The sequence below is a fragment of the Chenopodium album genome, chromosome 10, assembly GCF_948465745.1.
Source record: "Chenopodium album chromosome 10, dcCheAlbu1.1, whole genome shotgun sequence".
Classification (NCBI taxonomy): domain Eukaryota; kingdom Viridiplantae; phylum Streptophyta; class Magnoliopsida; order Caryophyllales; family Amaranthaceae; genus Chenopodium; species Chenopodium album.
In genome coordinates, this window is record NC_137843.1 from 47,892,047 (window position 1) to 47,907,170 (window position 15,124).

A 15,124-nucleotide genomic window follows, 5' to 3' on the forward strand; every position below is an offset into this window, starting at 1 on the left:
AAGATTGAGAAGATGGTTGGTGTCAACAACCAACCTTTTTGCTGTCTTCCTAGTTTATCCAACTTGAACTTTTATTACCCTTCCAGAGTGAAAAGACAATATGAACTTGCTCAAACCATTCCCTCTGGTGATCTTCGTCGCCCTTATGAATTTCCTATTTTACAAGACATAGAGAGATTTGATGACTATTGGTAAGCTAGACTTTTGTGGGAAGTTATTAACCAAAAGGTTCCACCTTCTTTATCTAGGGATGTGAAGTAGTGGTTAGTTGGTAGATCTCAAAAGGACAAGAACAAAGTCCGAAATATGTCCAAGACTAATGTAAAAGACCGCCTAGGAGTGAAGAAAGTTCCTCCTAAGGAACGCCTAGGTGAAAGAGTTGAATTCAAGACTCCTATCATGCCTAAGAAGAAAAGTACTACTAAAGGCAAAGAGAAAAGAAAAGCTGACTCTACAGAGAATAAAGTGTGGGTTGAAAAGAAGATTGGTGTGATGGCTAAGGGAGAAACTATCACCACTAAATTGTGTGTAGGTCTTCTAAGGGATCCCTACTGGTGAAAGAGACGGATGATGAAGAAAACGCAGACAAGAATTGGAAAAGGGCTAGGAAAGAGAAGACAGATTAGAGTATTGCTTAACTTTCAAACTATTAGACAATTTTTATTTTTAAGTCAATTAAAGATTTATTTAAATTCCATCAATAATGTAATTTTTACTTTATTTTATTAATGCAATTTCAGCTTTTAAATTAAATAAACTTTTTACATTGAATTTTTTAATTGAATTAATGAAAACGACTTGAATTATTTTCGAAAATTATTCGAGTACGGAAGTCGAAAATTCTCGAAATACACCGAAATTCGCCCAGATTGATGAAGAAGTATTGGCGATGGAATTTTGAAGCTGTCGTAGTGCGTCGTTTCTGTCACAGTGCGCTGAAACCTGTCGTTTGGCAATAGATGTTGTCGTACTGCGCTGGTCTCGAATTCTGCGCGCCGTTTGACGAATTAATGTGGAGATGCGACATTTGTGAAAATTAAAGTGGCCGCACCCTGTAAAGGGTTTCCTACGTATCCTTTCCTAAGGAATCAGGCCAAACGTAGCTCTCTTGAGTTTGTTACTCAAGTTATCATGAGTAGAACTTCTTAAGTTGGTCAAGATTTGTCATATTTGAGAACTCATTACCGTCCATATCAATTAGTTTTGCGGCACCTCCTGATAGGATGGTTTTGACTATGTATGGTCCGGACCAATTAAGCCTAAATTTGCCTCTTGGGTCGAGAACTTTTTTCCTTAATGCTTTTAACACCAAGTCTCCTACTTTGATGTTTCTTGTCTTGACTTTCTTGTTATAGTGTCTAGCAATGCGAGTTTGATAGCATTGAGTATGACGAAGAGCTTCTAGTCGTTTTTCATCGAGTAGAATTAGCTCCTCATATCTTGCTCTAGTCCATTCAACCTTGTCGAGTTTGCTTTCCAACGCGATGCATAGGGAAGGTATTTCTAACTCTATAGGTTGTACGACATCCATTCCATAGACCAAGGAGAATGACGTATTTCCTGTGGATGAGCGAATTGACGTGCGATAACCCCAAAGAGCAAAATGGAGCTTGTCAGGGGAATCCTTGTAGTTTTCTGTCATCTTTTCAATGATAGTTTTTAAGTTCTTATTGGCTTCCTCTACTGCACCATTTTCTTGAGGCCTATATGGAGAAGAGTGATGATGTTACGTGCCATACTTTTGAAGCAATTCTTCACATTTCGCTTGAAAGTGAGTTCCATTGTCACTTATCATTTCATGTGGGACTCCATATCGACATATGATGTTTCTTTCGATAAAGAGTGCTACATGTTTTGCGGTGAGTTTTGCATATGATGCTGCTTCAACCCATTTTGTGAAGTAGTCGATTGTTACTAGGATGGATTCATGGCCTCCTGTCCTCGGAGGGGTAATTTTTCCAATAATGTCTATTCCCCATGTTGAGAATGGCCATGGTGATGTGTAGGTATATAGGAGAGATGGAGGAACATGTTGTAGATTAGAGTATATTTGACATTTAGGGCATCTTTTCACATATTGATGGCAGTCCCTATTCATGGTAGTCCAATAATATCCTTGGCGCATTATCTTTTGGACTAGCATTTTGCCATTCATATGAGTTCCACATGCTCCATCGTGGATTATTCTCATTGCCTTTTGGGCTTCCTTTTTTCCTACACATAGAAGAGCTCGACCTTTAGGTACCCTTTTGTGTAATTCATCGTTTATGAGCACATATTGGGAAGCTAAAAGTCTTAGGGCTCATTTTGATCTTTGGTTAGCGTGGAGTGGATATTCTCCTTTGGTGACATAGTTGAGGATATTAGTATACCAAGGTTCCTCTTCTTCTTTTTCTTCTTGGACTACTTCGTCATCTTCTATAGCTTGGATGTAAGCTGGTTATGCCTTCTTTCTATTGTTAGGGGCATTTTCTCAATTTCCTCAAGAATTCTAACCATCGAGGCTAGTCTTGCCAAGGCATCAGCAAATTAATTCTCCTCTCTTGGTAGATATGTATAATCTACCTTTTCTAGTTGATTAGTGAGAGTTTCCTGGTATGTTTAGTAAGGAGCCAAAATTTCACTTCTTACTTTCCGTCTTCTGGAAATCTGGTTAATGATCAAAGAGGAATCTCCGAATATTAGAAGTTTCTTTACTCCCAATGCCAAAGCTGTTTCGAGGCCTACCACACATGCTTCATATTCCGCAGCGTTGTTGGTAACGTCGAAATATAACTTTATGGAGATTGGAACGTGTTCTTCTTTTGGTGATACTAATAATACTCCTATGCCACATCCCTTGTGGTTTGAGGCTCCATCGAAGAATAATGTCCAAGTATCATCTTCTGTAACCATCAAGTCTTCGTCTAGAAAATCGTTTTCATGCATTAGAGTCGAATCTTCTATTGGGAAATCCGCTAAGAAGTCTGAAACTGCTGATCCTTTGATAGCTTTTTAAGGCATGAACCTTACATGAAATTAGGCTAAGTTAACTATCCATCTTGATATTCGCCCGTTAAGTGTAGATTTTTCGAAAAGATACTTAAGTGGGTCCATCCGAGATACTACGTAGACTGTATGAACGAGCATGTAGTGTCTTAACTTGGTTGTGGCCCACACTAATGCGAGGCATAATTTGTCAAGTGGTGTATAGCGTACTTCATACTCGAGCATCTTTTTGCTTAAATAGTAGATGGAATTTTCCTTTCCTTCTACTTCTTGTGCGAGCATAGCTCTCATTGTCTCTTTAGTGACTGTTAGGTATAATCAAAGAGGGATTCTTGGAAGCGCTGGCGCTAATACGGGAGGATTAGCGAGATAAGCTTTGATCTTTTCAAATGCTTTTTGACACTCATCGTCTCATATTACTAGCACATTCTTTTTAAGTTTCTTGAATATTGGTTCACATATTGTGGTTAACTTGGATATGAACCTACTTATGTATTGCAACCGGCTAATGAATCCTCGAATCTGTTTCTCGGTCTTGGGCGGCGGCATTAACATGATTGCTTTAATCTTAGTTGGGTCTATCTCTATTCCTCTAGAGCTAATGACATAGCTTAAGAGTTTTCCTACGGTGACTCCAAAAGCACATTTAGATGGGTTTAACCTCATATTGTATTTCCTTAGCCTTTTGAAGAATTTTCTTAATGCTACTTGGTGTCCTGGACGGTCTTTTGATTTCACAATCATATCATCCACGTAGACTTCAACTTCTTTGTGCATCATGTCATGGAGTAAGGCAATTGCTGCTCTTTGGTAAGTGGCACCCGCGTTTTTCAACCCGAATGGCATCAGCGTGTAACAGTAAGTGCCCCATGGTGTTATGAATGTAGTCTTTTCCATGTCTTCTTCAGCCATGAGGATTTGGTTATACCCTGCATACCTATCCATGAACGAGAGAAGTGCGTGATTCACTGTATTATCTACCAAAATGTCGATGTGTGATAAAGGGAAGTCGTCCTTTGGACTTGTCTTATTTAGATCTCTATAGTCGACACACATTCTTATCCTTCCATCTTTCTTTGGAACTGGCACGACATTCGCAATCCATTCGGGGTATTTGGATAACCTGCAGTTATTTGTTTTTGAACTTCTTCTTTTATTTTAAGAGCTACGTTGGGTTTCATTCGACGTAACTTTTGTTTTACAAGTTTCATTCCTGGAATTAGTAGTATTGTGTGTTGAGATATTTCTCTATTTATTCTTGGCATATCTTCGTATGATCAAGCAAACATGAATTCTTTCAGTAGATTTATTAAATTAGTTCTTTCTTCTTTATTAAGAGTTAAACCAATTTTAACTTCCCTATTAATGGTTGGATCTTTTGAGATATCCACCGTTTCATTGTCTTCAATTACTGGTGTTTTATTTTCAAGTGTTTCCATTGCTTTAGTTATTTCTTTGTCACTTTCATTGTTAGTTAAGCAATGATCGTCATCTTGGGTAAGAGAATGACACGAGGAGTAAGCAAAAGAAGACATATTATTGAATTCGGAAACTATTACATCAAATAAGGAAATGTCCGTTGAGACTTGACTACTAACTATTCTAGGAGTAGGTGTTAAACTAGAAGAACTAGGGGGAGGTACTATAGCTAGAGACTTAGAAGACTCGATAGGGGAAGACTCAGATTCGGACTCAGACTCGGACGACTCTTCGGACATAGGTCCTTATCCTGTTGTTTGGAGATCTTTCTTGCACTTGGTGTAGTCACCTTCACTGTCTTTTCCCATCCTTGGACTAATCCCTCTACTGGAGTGATAAGCTTTGAGGGGTCAAAGCTTTCACTTTGTAGTACCGTTTGAATGAGCGCGGAGTTGTCTTCAACATATTTTGGCTCATTCTTCTCATGCCCGAAAAGAAGTCCCATGACATTAAAGTCAAAGCATGGAGTTGCTTTCTCCTTATGGATAGGAGTTGGGATATCATCCAAGAAATTGTAATCTAAGAAGATTTCGAACCCAGGTTGTCTTATCCCATTCTTGATAAAGGGTTCGGGAAATTCATGACATGGATAATCCTCACCCTCTCTTATGAATTGTCCATTTAAAGTTAGAGGATATTGATCAATTGGGATTGCATTCTTTTGGGTACGAGCATTCCTTCGTGCATTAACCTTTTCTCGGGCTCGCTTGAGATCTTCTAGAGTTGGTTCGAAACCAAGTCCAAAATTATCTAACTTAGGGAGGCCAGGTAGTCCCATTCGTTTTGCTATCTCTTTCTTCTTTCCTAGAGTCATTCCAGGAAAATGTCCTTGTTTTCTAAGGATAGCATTTACTGTAAGATTAGAATGGAGGTCTTAGCAAAGACGGGTCCTTTCGTCTTCCTCGATTAAGGAGACCTTTTCTGCGTTAAAGCCCCACAGATCTTCATCATTTTCATCGTGCTCCACATTTATGATAGGCTTATCAATTGCTTTGATTCTCATTGGGGAAGCATCGACTGTAATAGGAATTCCTCCAACTATAGCCTTCACTTGTTGATGAAGGGATGAAGGGACGACCTTAAGGTCATGAAGCTAAGGGCGTCCCAAAAATAAGTTGAAAGAAGCTTTGATATCTACCACTTGGAAAGTAGTAGCATGTTCAATAACTCCTGCGGTGACATTCATAGTGATGGTCCCAAGAGCTTGGTGACAAGTGTTGTCATAAGCTCTTATTCTTTGTGTGGATGGAGACAAGTCTTCATCTCTTATGCCTAACATCCTCGCAGTTCGAAGTGGACAAACATTAATTGCTGACCCATTGTCCACAAGAGTTAGTGGGACATTCATTCTCTTGCATATTACTGTGAGGTTTAAGGCCTTATTATGTTTATCACCTTCTGGAGGTAAATCTTTGTCAGAAAAAGTTATTAAGTTGACGGGACTTGGAAGATCACTCATGAGGAAGTTAGCTAACCCCTCAGGAGTGGTTTCAGAATCTATTCCTACCTTAGCTAAGGCATCCATTACTGCAACTCTATGTTCATGGGATTTAGCTAGTAGTTTCCATAGGTTCATCTCGACCTTAGTCTTTTTAATTTGTTTGACAACATCGTTGTCCTCTATGATTGGTATGGGAACTTGTTGAGTAGTAGGAATAGGTTGTGTCGTGATGGGAGGTTGCATTCTCCCTGACCTTGTGAGAACATCTATGGGTGAGTCTTCTTCATCTCAAATGTCATCTACTGGATAAATTGTGGAAAGTGGAGTTTATTCCACATCTTGAGGTAGACATCCTCATCATCACTTTCCCAGACTCCATTGACCATTTCTGAAAATGTCTCTTCGTCTGACCGAATTTGAACCAACTTTTTATCGTCAATTAACCTTTGGATTAAATCCTTGAATTTAAAACAGTGTTCTATGGTATGTCCTCCAGATTGATGGTATGGACAATAACATTTATCTGTCCTTTTCAGCGATTCAAATGGTCTTGGCTTGAGAGGTTTAATCTTCCTACTCTCGAAGAGCATTTTAAACATTTTTGCATAAGAAGTTCCAATTGGAGTGTAAGGCTTGTTACTCTTTTTGGGTGTTTCGACTACTTGGAGAGAAAATGGATTTCTTTTAGTAGTCTCCGTAGGCGTCATCTCTTTAATGAAACGCTCGTTTTGATTCCTTTTCACGAGGTCAATAGTCTTACGACATATGTCTATTGTCTCCTTACACATATGTATGAGGTGCCATACTTCTTCTTTACTAGCAGGCATCTCACTTATGGTGTGCTTCTTGGCATCGAAAAAGATCTCCTCCTCTTCTTCAATGGCATGGATTTCTTCGACTGGTTTAATGAGAGATTTTGGATCGACATGGTTTTCCTCATCAGAAATAGCCAAGGAATCTGAAAGTGGAGCACTATTAATACTTGGCTTCTTTCTTGCGGAGGCAATGGAAGTTTGTTGCTATCAATCAGATTTTGAATAGGTTCCTTTAGCTTACAACAGTTTTCAGTAAGATGGCCCCTACCTTGATGGTATTTGCAATGTGCATTGTGGTTCCAACTAGCCGTCCGCTTTTCGACTTGTGGATCTCCAAATGGTCCAATGGGAGTTATAAGACCTTTTACATGAAGGCGATCAAATGCGGTGTCATAACTCATGCCAATAGGTGTGAAGTTTCTCCTAAATGGCTTCTTTTGTCCTTGATTATTCATATCTAGGACCTCATTCAGATTAAAGGTGCTAACATTGTTTGAGTGGGTAGTTTTGGAAGAAGAAGGATTGCCGTTCTTCTTTCCTTTCCAGCTACTGTTGGAGTTGTTAGCAGCTTTTTGTTTTGCAAGGTCGTCTTCAATATTAATTCCTATGTCATAGACAGCCTTGAAAGTGTTCAAATTGCTTTGATATTTGAGATTCTTAGAATATTTTTCTTGGAGTTTCTTAATGAACATCCTTACAGATTCCTTCTCAGTAGGTACCTCAACCATTTTAGCGGAACTTTCCCTCCACTTATTAAAGAAAGAAGTAAAACCTTCATTCTCTTTTTGCTTCAACATCTCAAGTTCTCTATGGTCAGTTTCAACTTGAACGTTGTATTTGTATCTATCAATGAATGCGTTTATTATACCATCCCAAGTAGAGATCTTCTCTTTCTCAAGAGAAAAGAACCACTATTGGCAAACGGTCTCTAGAGATAGAGAGAATAAAGAGTGAAAAGCCTTCCTATCAATCCCCTTAATGTTCATTATAGTTTCAAAAGTCCTTAAGTGAAAGTAAGGATTGTCAGTTGGCTTGAAATTAGGGATGTCATTGGCACTGAACTTCTGCGGAAGAAGTTCCTTATCCATTGAGACCCCTTGTGAGCTAATACCTTGGAACCTATAGTCATTGGAGAGCTTGCTTAAGCTTTCCTCCATTCGCTCCATTTGTTGTTGTTTCGCAGAGTCATTGACTTGAAGAGCTATGGTTTTTAGCATCTCAGTAAAGTTGGCTACGTTTTGCCTAAGTTCATTGACTTCTTCCTCGGTTGCCATTTTCTTCTTAGCTTTTCTCTTCTGACGGATCGGTTTATCAAATAGTAAGACTTGGACGAAAGTGTTATCCTTGATTAGTCGCCCTTCTTTTCTTGACCAAGTGCTGTAAATTAAACCATTTTTTATTTTAATAACTTAACTCAAATTGACTTTGACTTTATTGGTTTTAAAAGGCAAAAAAGTAAAAATAGGGTGCATATTTTTGGAATCAAGTGGGAATCAGGGTTCAAACAAGTATGGTTATTTGGAGGATTAATATCCGACTTACCCCCCTAAAAAAATGACGGAAAACACGCGAATACAACCCTCTCTAGACATGGTCAAGGTGAAGCATATATACAAAGTGTGTGCTTTAGAAGTGAGTGAAAGTGGCATGCTTTGACACTTATGTAAGACATGGGACTATGTGCTTAGACTCAATTAAGGACTAAATATGGCTTCTGCCGTTAATAAAATGATTAATTAGACTTAGTGTGAAGACTCGAGTAGAAAACTGAACCGTCGCGCGAGCAACGGGACTGTCGCGATGCGCCAGCACCCAGCGCGGCGCGACATTGCTGTCGCGGCGCGACGGACAACACATGCCAAACCTCTGCGTCATTGCTGAAACATTGATTTGGGTCTGTTTCCAGTATTTTACTTTAAGAGGACAAGCCTATAGTCGTACTAAGTCAGGTTTGATCGATTTATTTAGACTTTAATTACTCATTTTAATAGGTTAATTATTTAAGCAAAGTCCTTTAGTCATTAATTAGTTTATTTAGACTGAGTCACAAGTCAAACAAACAGTTAGCATAAATATGCACAAGCAAAGATGCACAAATAGTCAAGTAAGCACAATATGATGCAATGAGTTTGCAACCTAACTATGGCTCTAGTTCTCTAAATTTCAAGGATAAGGGTTAGTCAAAGAGGGTCCATGGTTATGAGTCCGGATGCATCGCGCGAAAGCCATACCTTTGGAAGGGTTGGCGCGTATGGATGGGACCCCGCAAGTTAAACTTGCTTCCATGGTTTGGTGAATTCACAAACTCGAATGTACCCATCTTTGCAATGAGTGTTCAATTGGGTAGATGAAGCTTGAATTCCCAGAGGGTTATAGCCATATGTAAAACACATATGGGTTCAGAAAAGAGGGAAAAATAAACTCAATCAGGAAGTAAAATCGAGCAAACAGTACTAGAACTGGTCGAAGCAAGAAGGTAGATTTCTGGCTCGGTATTGGAAGAACTTAGCGCGAAAAAAAAGGCATGTTGCCAGATGATGACCCTGTCGCCAAACGACATTGCTGTTGCACGGCGACAGAGCCATAACACTGCGATGGGCACTGTTTTCTCAGTGCCAGTTCCTACATGCCTCAGCAGCTTTCTGTTCTTAGAATTTTCCAGTTTTTCGTAGCGGTTTTTCAATTCTAGCTGTGAAAGATAATTCCCAAATTTCCTACGAGTAAAAATCCTATGTTTTTGACGCATTACGGATGGTCTATCCAATGCGGACCTTTTTATGCATATGCCACAATGTTAATCAAAATTACGCACATGAATACTTAGAACTTTTTGAGTCTCATCCACTCATTCTAAATCATTGCCAAAATAAATTTCAGGAATTAAAATAGAAATCCTCCCCAGTGGAGTTGCCAAAATAGAAATCCTCCTTTGTTTTGGCCATTTGGAGGAGTAGTGGTGGCCAAATGCATCAAAGGCTTGATTTTGTGATCGAGCCTTGTTTAACTCCCCTTTGTCTGCCGCGTTCATCCAAGCCTTATAAAAATAAGATAGTACAATGCTCGCCGTAGGATTTTGCACTACCCACCTAGGAAGACTTGACCAATATTCCATCCAACGGGGAATTCATTTGGGTTTAAAGATCATGTCCTTAGGGGCATCACAATCTTATGGGGGAGTAACTTGTTTCATCCCATATTGTCTCATCACCCTGTAAGGAAAGATGTAAGTAGTACTAGAAATACCCAAAGACCTAATGTAGGTGTAGGGAATATTTCAAGAATCCCAAACTTGAACCCCACTGTGATCATACACTTAAGCATGGTGGCGTCCAAAGGGAAGGAAACGAGAGCAATAGAGTCGCCAACAAGTTTTAGGAACTTGTAAACCGTTCACAGGGTGAAGGTTACACCCCTTCACGATCCACGAGATCGCTAACTCCATAGTGGTCTGGAACCATGATTGGATATTCGGGGATAAAGGTACGAATCCAACCTAAAAGAGATTGAATCCGCCCTAAAATAGGCCTCCACTTTATTCTTCTCATATTCATTTGCGCTTTCTGACTAACATACAATCATTAGATTAACCTTTAACCTGTTTAATCTATGTTGGTTGATTATTAATGCACAAACAAATCAGTTATTGGCAATCACCTGAATTAAAATCATATTAGCCTAAACCAAATTATTAATTATCTTATTAAGCGTGATTTCAAGTACAAATTCCCTTTAAACCTGCATAAAAGGCGTGATCAAGCAATAACAATAATATATCAAGAAACATAATAACATTCACACAACAATCATCATCATCACAATCTCATCAAAGTATGATATTATTAGCAAGATCCTAGGCATGATACTAACATGATCAATAACAAATCCTAGCATGTCACTAAACATAAAAGATAAAAGCTTTAAACCTAACATGATACTAACATAATATTAGAAATAAGAAGCACCCTAAACATGATACTAGAAAGCAATAAAAGCATCCTAACATGATACTAGGAATTAATAAAATCTAAGCATGCTTTATAAGGAAATAGAGTAATAAAATTACTCACTTTGATGCCTCGTACTTCTTTCTAATGACAAAATACAAGCGTTAGTAAACTTCAATAAAATATCAAATCAAACAATCAAATTAAATAATTGAAATAGGGATTTGGGACCGAACCCTTTGAAAGTATCAACCTTTCATGTCGAGGGTGAAGGCAACTTCGAGCTTGGCTAGGTGTGTCTAGAACTTGTGAATGCGGTATTGTATTTGTAAAATGGCAAGGTTAGAAAGCATGAGGGAAAAAGAATAAGCTAATGCTTAAGAGAGAGAAGAGAGAGAGAATTGGTGATCGTTGATGATTGTTGGTGATTTGAAAACGGGGAATAAGGACCCTATTTATAGGAAAATAGTCTAGAAACGATCAAAAAAAGATCGAATTCGATTCGGAGTAAAACTACCTCTGTCGCGAACGACAGCGTCCAGCGCGGCGCGACAACTTTGTCGCAGCACGCCACAGCTCTCGTTTGGCGCTGGTTTAAAAGATTAAAATGCGCTGTACGGAGTCCTTTTCCTAATATAATTAAGTAATTAGACTCTGTAATTATCATAATTAAAATCAGATTTATCATTCAAAACACTTGTTTATTCCAAATAAAATTCTCTTTATTTTCTAAAAATATAATTATTAATCCTAATTCCACTAGAATTTAAAAGAACCTTTTAGATTATTCTAGAAGATTAAAGTCAATCCCAATGACTCTAGGAATAATAATTAATGGGCCCTCCACTAGATCATTGGGCCGTATATAACACTAGTAGAAAAACATTAATTTCCGGCGGTTAAAAGTGATTAATTTGTGGCGTTTTTGGAGGGGCAGCAAAAGCGGGGGCAGAAAATCAATTGATTAATTTGCTGTTGTTACAAATCCGCCGCATATAAATGCATTTATTTGCTGCGGTGTTCTATTAAACCCCCCCGCAAATAAATATAATGTACCAGGTAAATAATGCATAAATTTGCTGCGTTTTTTTTTGTGTATTAACCGCTGCTAATGAATCTTTTTTTTTCCCATTTGGATTATTATTTGGTAATAAATTATTAATGAAAGAAAATTTCGGCAGCATTTCCCCTATTTTATAAGTAATATACACGTGAACAACCTGTAATCCTGAACTTTATGAACATGCTATTTTTTCATTCATCCAAAATAATTTGTCATAATCTAAAACAAAGTGTACGATTAACTTTTGTACATATATCAATGCAAAACTAACATTAGAATGTTGTCTAAAAGAACATAACTAAGATCACACACAATAATTAGTGAAATACGAGGCCCATTTGTTTCGTATGTCATCAATATCACCATCAGTGTAAGGATTTTCGTTGAAAGATGTGCAAACCTAGAATATGACGCATATAAAAAAGATTGTTAGTAATTATAATATAATAAAAATGATAAGTCTACTTAAGGTTGTATGAAATAATAAGTATATTTATATGAATTTAGGACATAGAAAAATCTCATTTCTCGAAATTAGAGTCATTTGGACAACAAATGACTTCAAACACGTTCAAAAGTGGTACTATGACTATGTTTTGGTTCCAATTTTAATTCATACCCTTAACTAGAGTGCATAAGGTTACATATAAATGTAAGAGTCATTTTCAAGATAATAGGACTAAATGGACCTTTCTATTCTATCTTTAATTTTAAGTAAGGTCAAATATGTATGAATGAAAGAGTTATATTCAATATCAAATTTAATTGACAGAATTGAAAAACATACCTTATCAATATCATTTGCATCACTATATCCGGAAAGTATGTCATACATGTACCTCATTAAGTAAAAGCCGCACTCGAAACTGCCTCTTTGTTGAGCACACTAAGTAAAATTCAAGAAAAGAAACAAGTAAATGACGAAGTTAAATAATTTTAAGGATATCAAAATAGTTTCAAACAATATCATACAAACTTATTATGTATTTACCTTAACGAGTTTCCATAGAGGTTCATTTCTATTCACACGGTTTCCATTTAGCTTATACCTTGTGAAAAAACTATTCATATTCATCACTTAGTTAGAACATTGGAGTTTTATATTAGTTCTTGGTAATTTCTTACACATATATATGTAGGTACAGAAACAATAAATAAAGGAATGGACTTACAAGCTCATAATAGTCTTCATTTTGACACTTCTAGTCGATGTTGGACGAGCAGAGTCAAATTGATAAATGGTGTAGGTTGGTACACATATTACCAGAAGCATCCAATGTTCCCTACATCAAAATGTGAAAATGTTGCCTTATTATTCATATGCACCCTTAAGTATTGCATAATATGTTGTAAGTTTACTACTTACTCTTGAAAAATTGGTGCCAAAATGAATTTTGCTCCATTTTCAACTGATTTGCTAACTGCTTTGAAGACATACTCATGAATTTCCTGCAAGCTCTTACGAATTTTGCTCTCACAAGTTTGCTCTGGACACAACCATCCAACCGTGGAAACTTTGTCATTTGATTTCAATTCTTGTTGGAGTAACCTGGATATACAAAATCAACTTATATATAACGAGTTGGAGGATATAAAAGCAAAAGATGCAATCACTACGTAAAAATTGTGAATATTATATCACCTCATGAATACTTGAATAATTGATATGTTCAGCTTCGCTTCTCTTAAGAACTGGAAGACATCCTCCTTACTAACCTATGCATTCCCATCTTTTTCATAATGGAATAAAGCGCAGTCTAATGTTACAGCAATGGGATCCCCATTTGGCAAGGAATCAAAAAATGTTGCCAGCCATTCACAATCTGGGCTAAGGGACGCCATTAACATTTGGGGAACAAGTGGGCTTTTTTGGGAGGCCTATCCAGAAGAATGTAAGTCATTTCTTGCAATGATCTCAGGTGACAATCGCTTGAGTTTCTTTGTTTGGAGTGTTTCCTAATATGTCACATGTAAAATAAGTAAGTTAACAAGCAAATAAAATTTAAATTACATATCATAGTTGCTACCATCGATCTTACCTCGGCTTGGAATTTTATTAATGATGATGGCGATTGTACGTATGTACCAATCCCATGTTGTAACAATTCAATCTCAAATACCGAGACAGGAACGGGAAGTGGCAGCCCATAAAACTCCTCATTCACAGTATGAATTTCCACTTTCACATAACCAGGTAACATGGTCATAAGATGAACCACCTCATTTTCAACAAGTGGATATACAGTAGCACTCACCACGTCGTATATCGCTCTCGTTTCAGGATCCGTTAGAATTAGATGACATGAAGTCTTACCCTACAATTTATTTAAACATAGTAAGTCAATTTAAATGTGAAAGCAAGAATGTGAAGTTCATTGCAAAAGTAATAGATCAAATGGTAATTAATAGTTACTTGCAACTCAAGTGGTGGAAGCTCGTTGTGATTTAATGGCGTAGTAAAGGGTGCTGGAGTAGAGGTAGCTTTACTTGATTTACAAGTAGCATCATCAGGTAGCTTAAAACCCATGTCTAGTAGGAATGAAGACATTTTGTCCCTCATGGTCGCATCAAACTCCTCTTTCAACTTTTCACGAAGTTAATTTTTCAAAGCTTCTCATTCTTCAGTTGAACTTCCACTTTGGCTAGACTTGATCTTTCTTGGTTCCTTGCCAAAGGCCTTTTTGATGCCGACATTAACACCTCCAAAACCTCTTGCACGACCTGCATGATCTGGCTTCTCCCCAAGAGCCATGAATAATGCATCCTTGTTTCGGTGTGGAGTAAATTCGCCTTTCTCTTGCTTCTCTTTATAATGAAGCTGTTAAAGTCATCAAATGTTAAAAGCCACATAATGCTTTCATTGGTTCTTAGTAACTTATTAATAATCATACTTACATATTTGTCAGCAACTTCCTTAGTTTTAGAATTCGGAATGTATCTTTTTCCAGTCACCTTATCTTTCCTATGCATTGCACAATACCAATCATCACCTCGAGTTATTGTAATGGAAATAGATGTGGTTTTGCAAGACGGGTAAAAACCCTCGTCAATCCACTTTTTTCTGCTTTCCTCATAGTTTCTTTGCCCCATGCCATGGTGATGATCATTCTGGCTTGCGCTCTTCTGGGCCTTTTCTCGCTTTTCCTAATTATATGACATTTGTTTTAGTTAGTTTCAAACAATAATCAATTTAAACCATCTATAAGAATGAAATTACCTTTGCTTCATCAGATAATTTCGTTTTCTTAAATTGTGACCAATCCTCTTCTTTTATGTGACTCCAAATTTGGTATGGCTCACGATCCTGCTCTTGTTTTGACCTTTTTCTGGTGAAAATGATCCATCTAGACACTAGTTTAGCTTTAAAATCCCCAAATCTCTTAGCTATTGCACT

At 37.5% G+C, this 15,124-nt stretch overlaps 1 protein-coding gene across 1 annotated transcript; it reads right to left on the reverse strand.

The window, feature by feature from the left end:
* Positions 1-12,034: 12,034 nt before the first annotated feature.
* On the reverse strand, positions 12,035-13,572 carry LOC145565294 (uncharacterized). The gene is made up of 7 exons (XM_081625344.1): positions 13,498-13,572; positions 13,373-13,446; positions 13,097-13,279; positions 12,903-13,013; positions 12,722-12,779; positions 12,518-12,616; positions 12,035-12,130 (listed from the first exon to the last, which is right to left on the reverse strand). Exons 1-7 carry the CDS (start codon positions 13,570-13,572, stop codon positions 12,035-12,037), a joined length of 696 nt encoding a protein of 231 aa, XP_081481470.1.
* Positions 13,573-15,124: the final 1,552 nt, after the last annotated feature.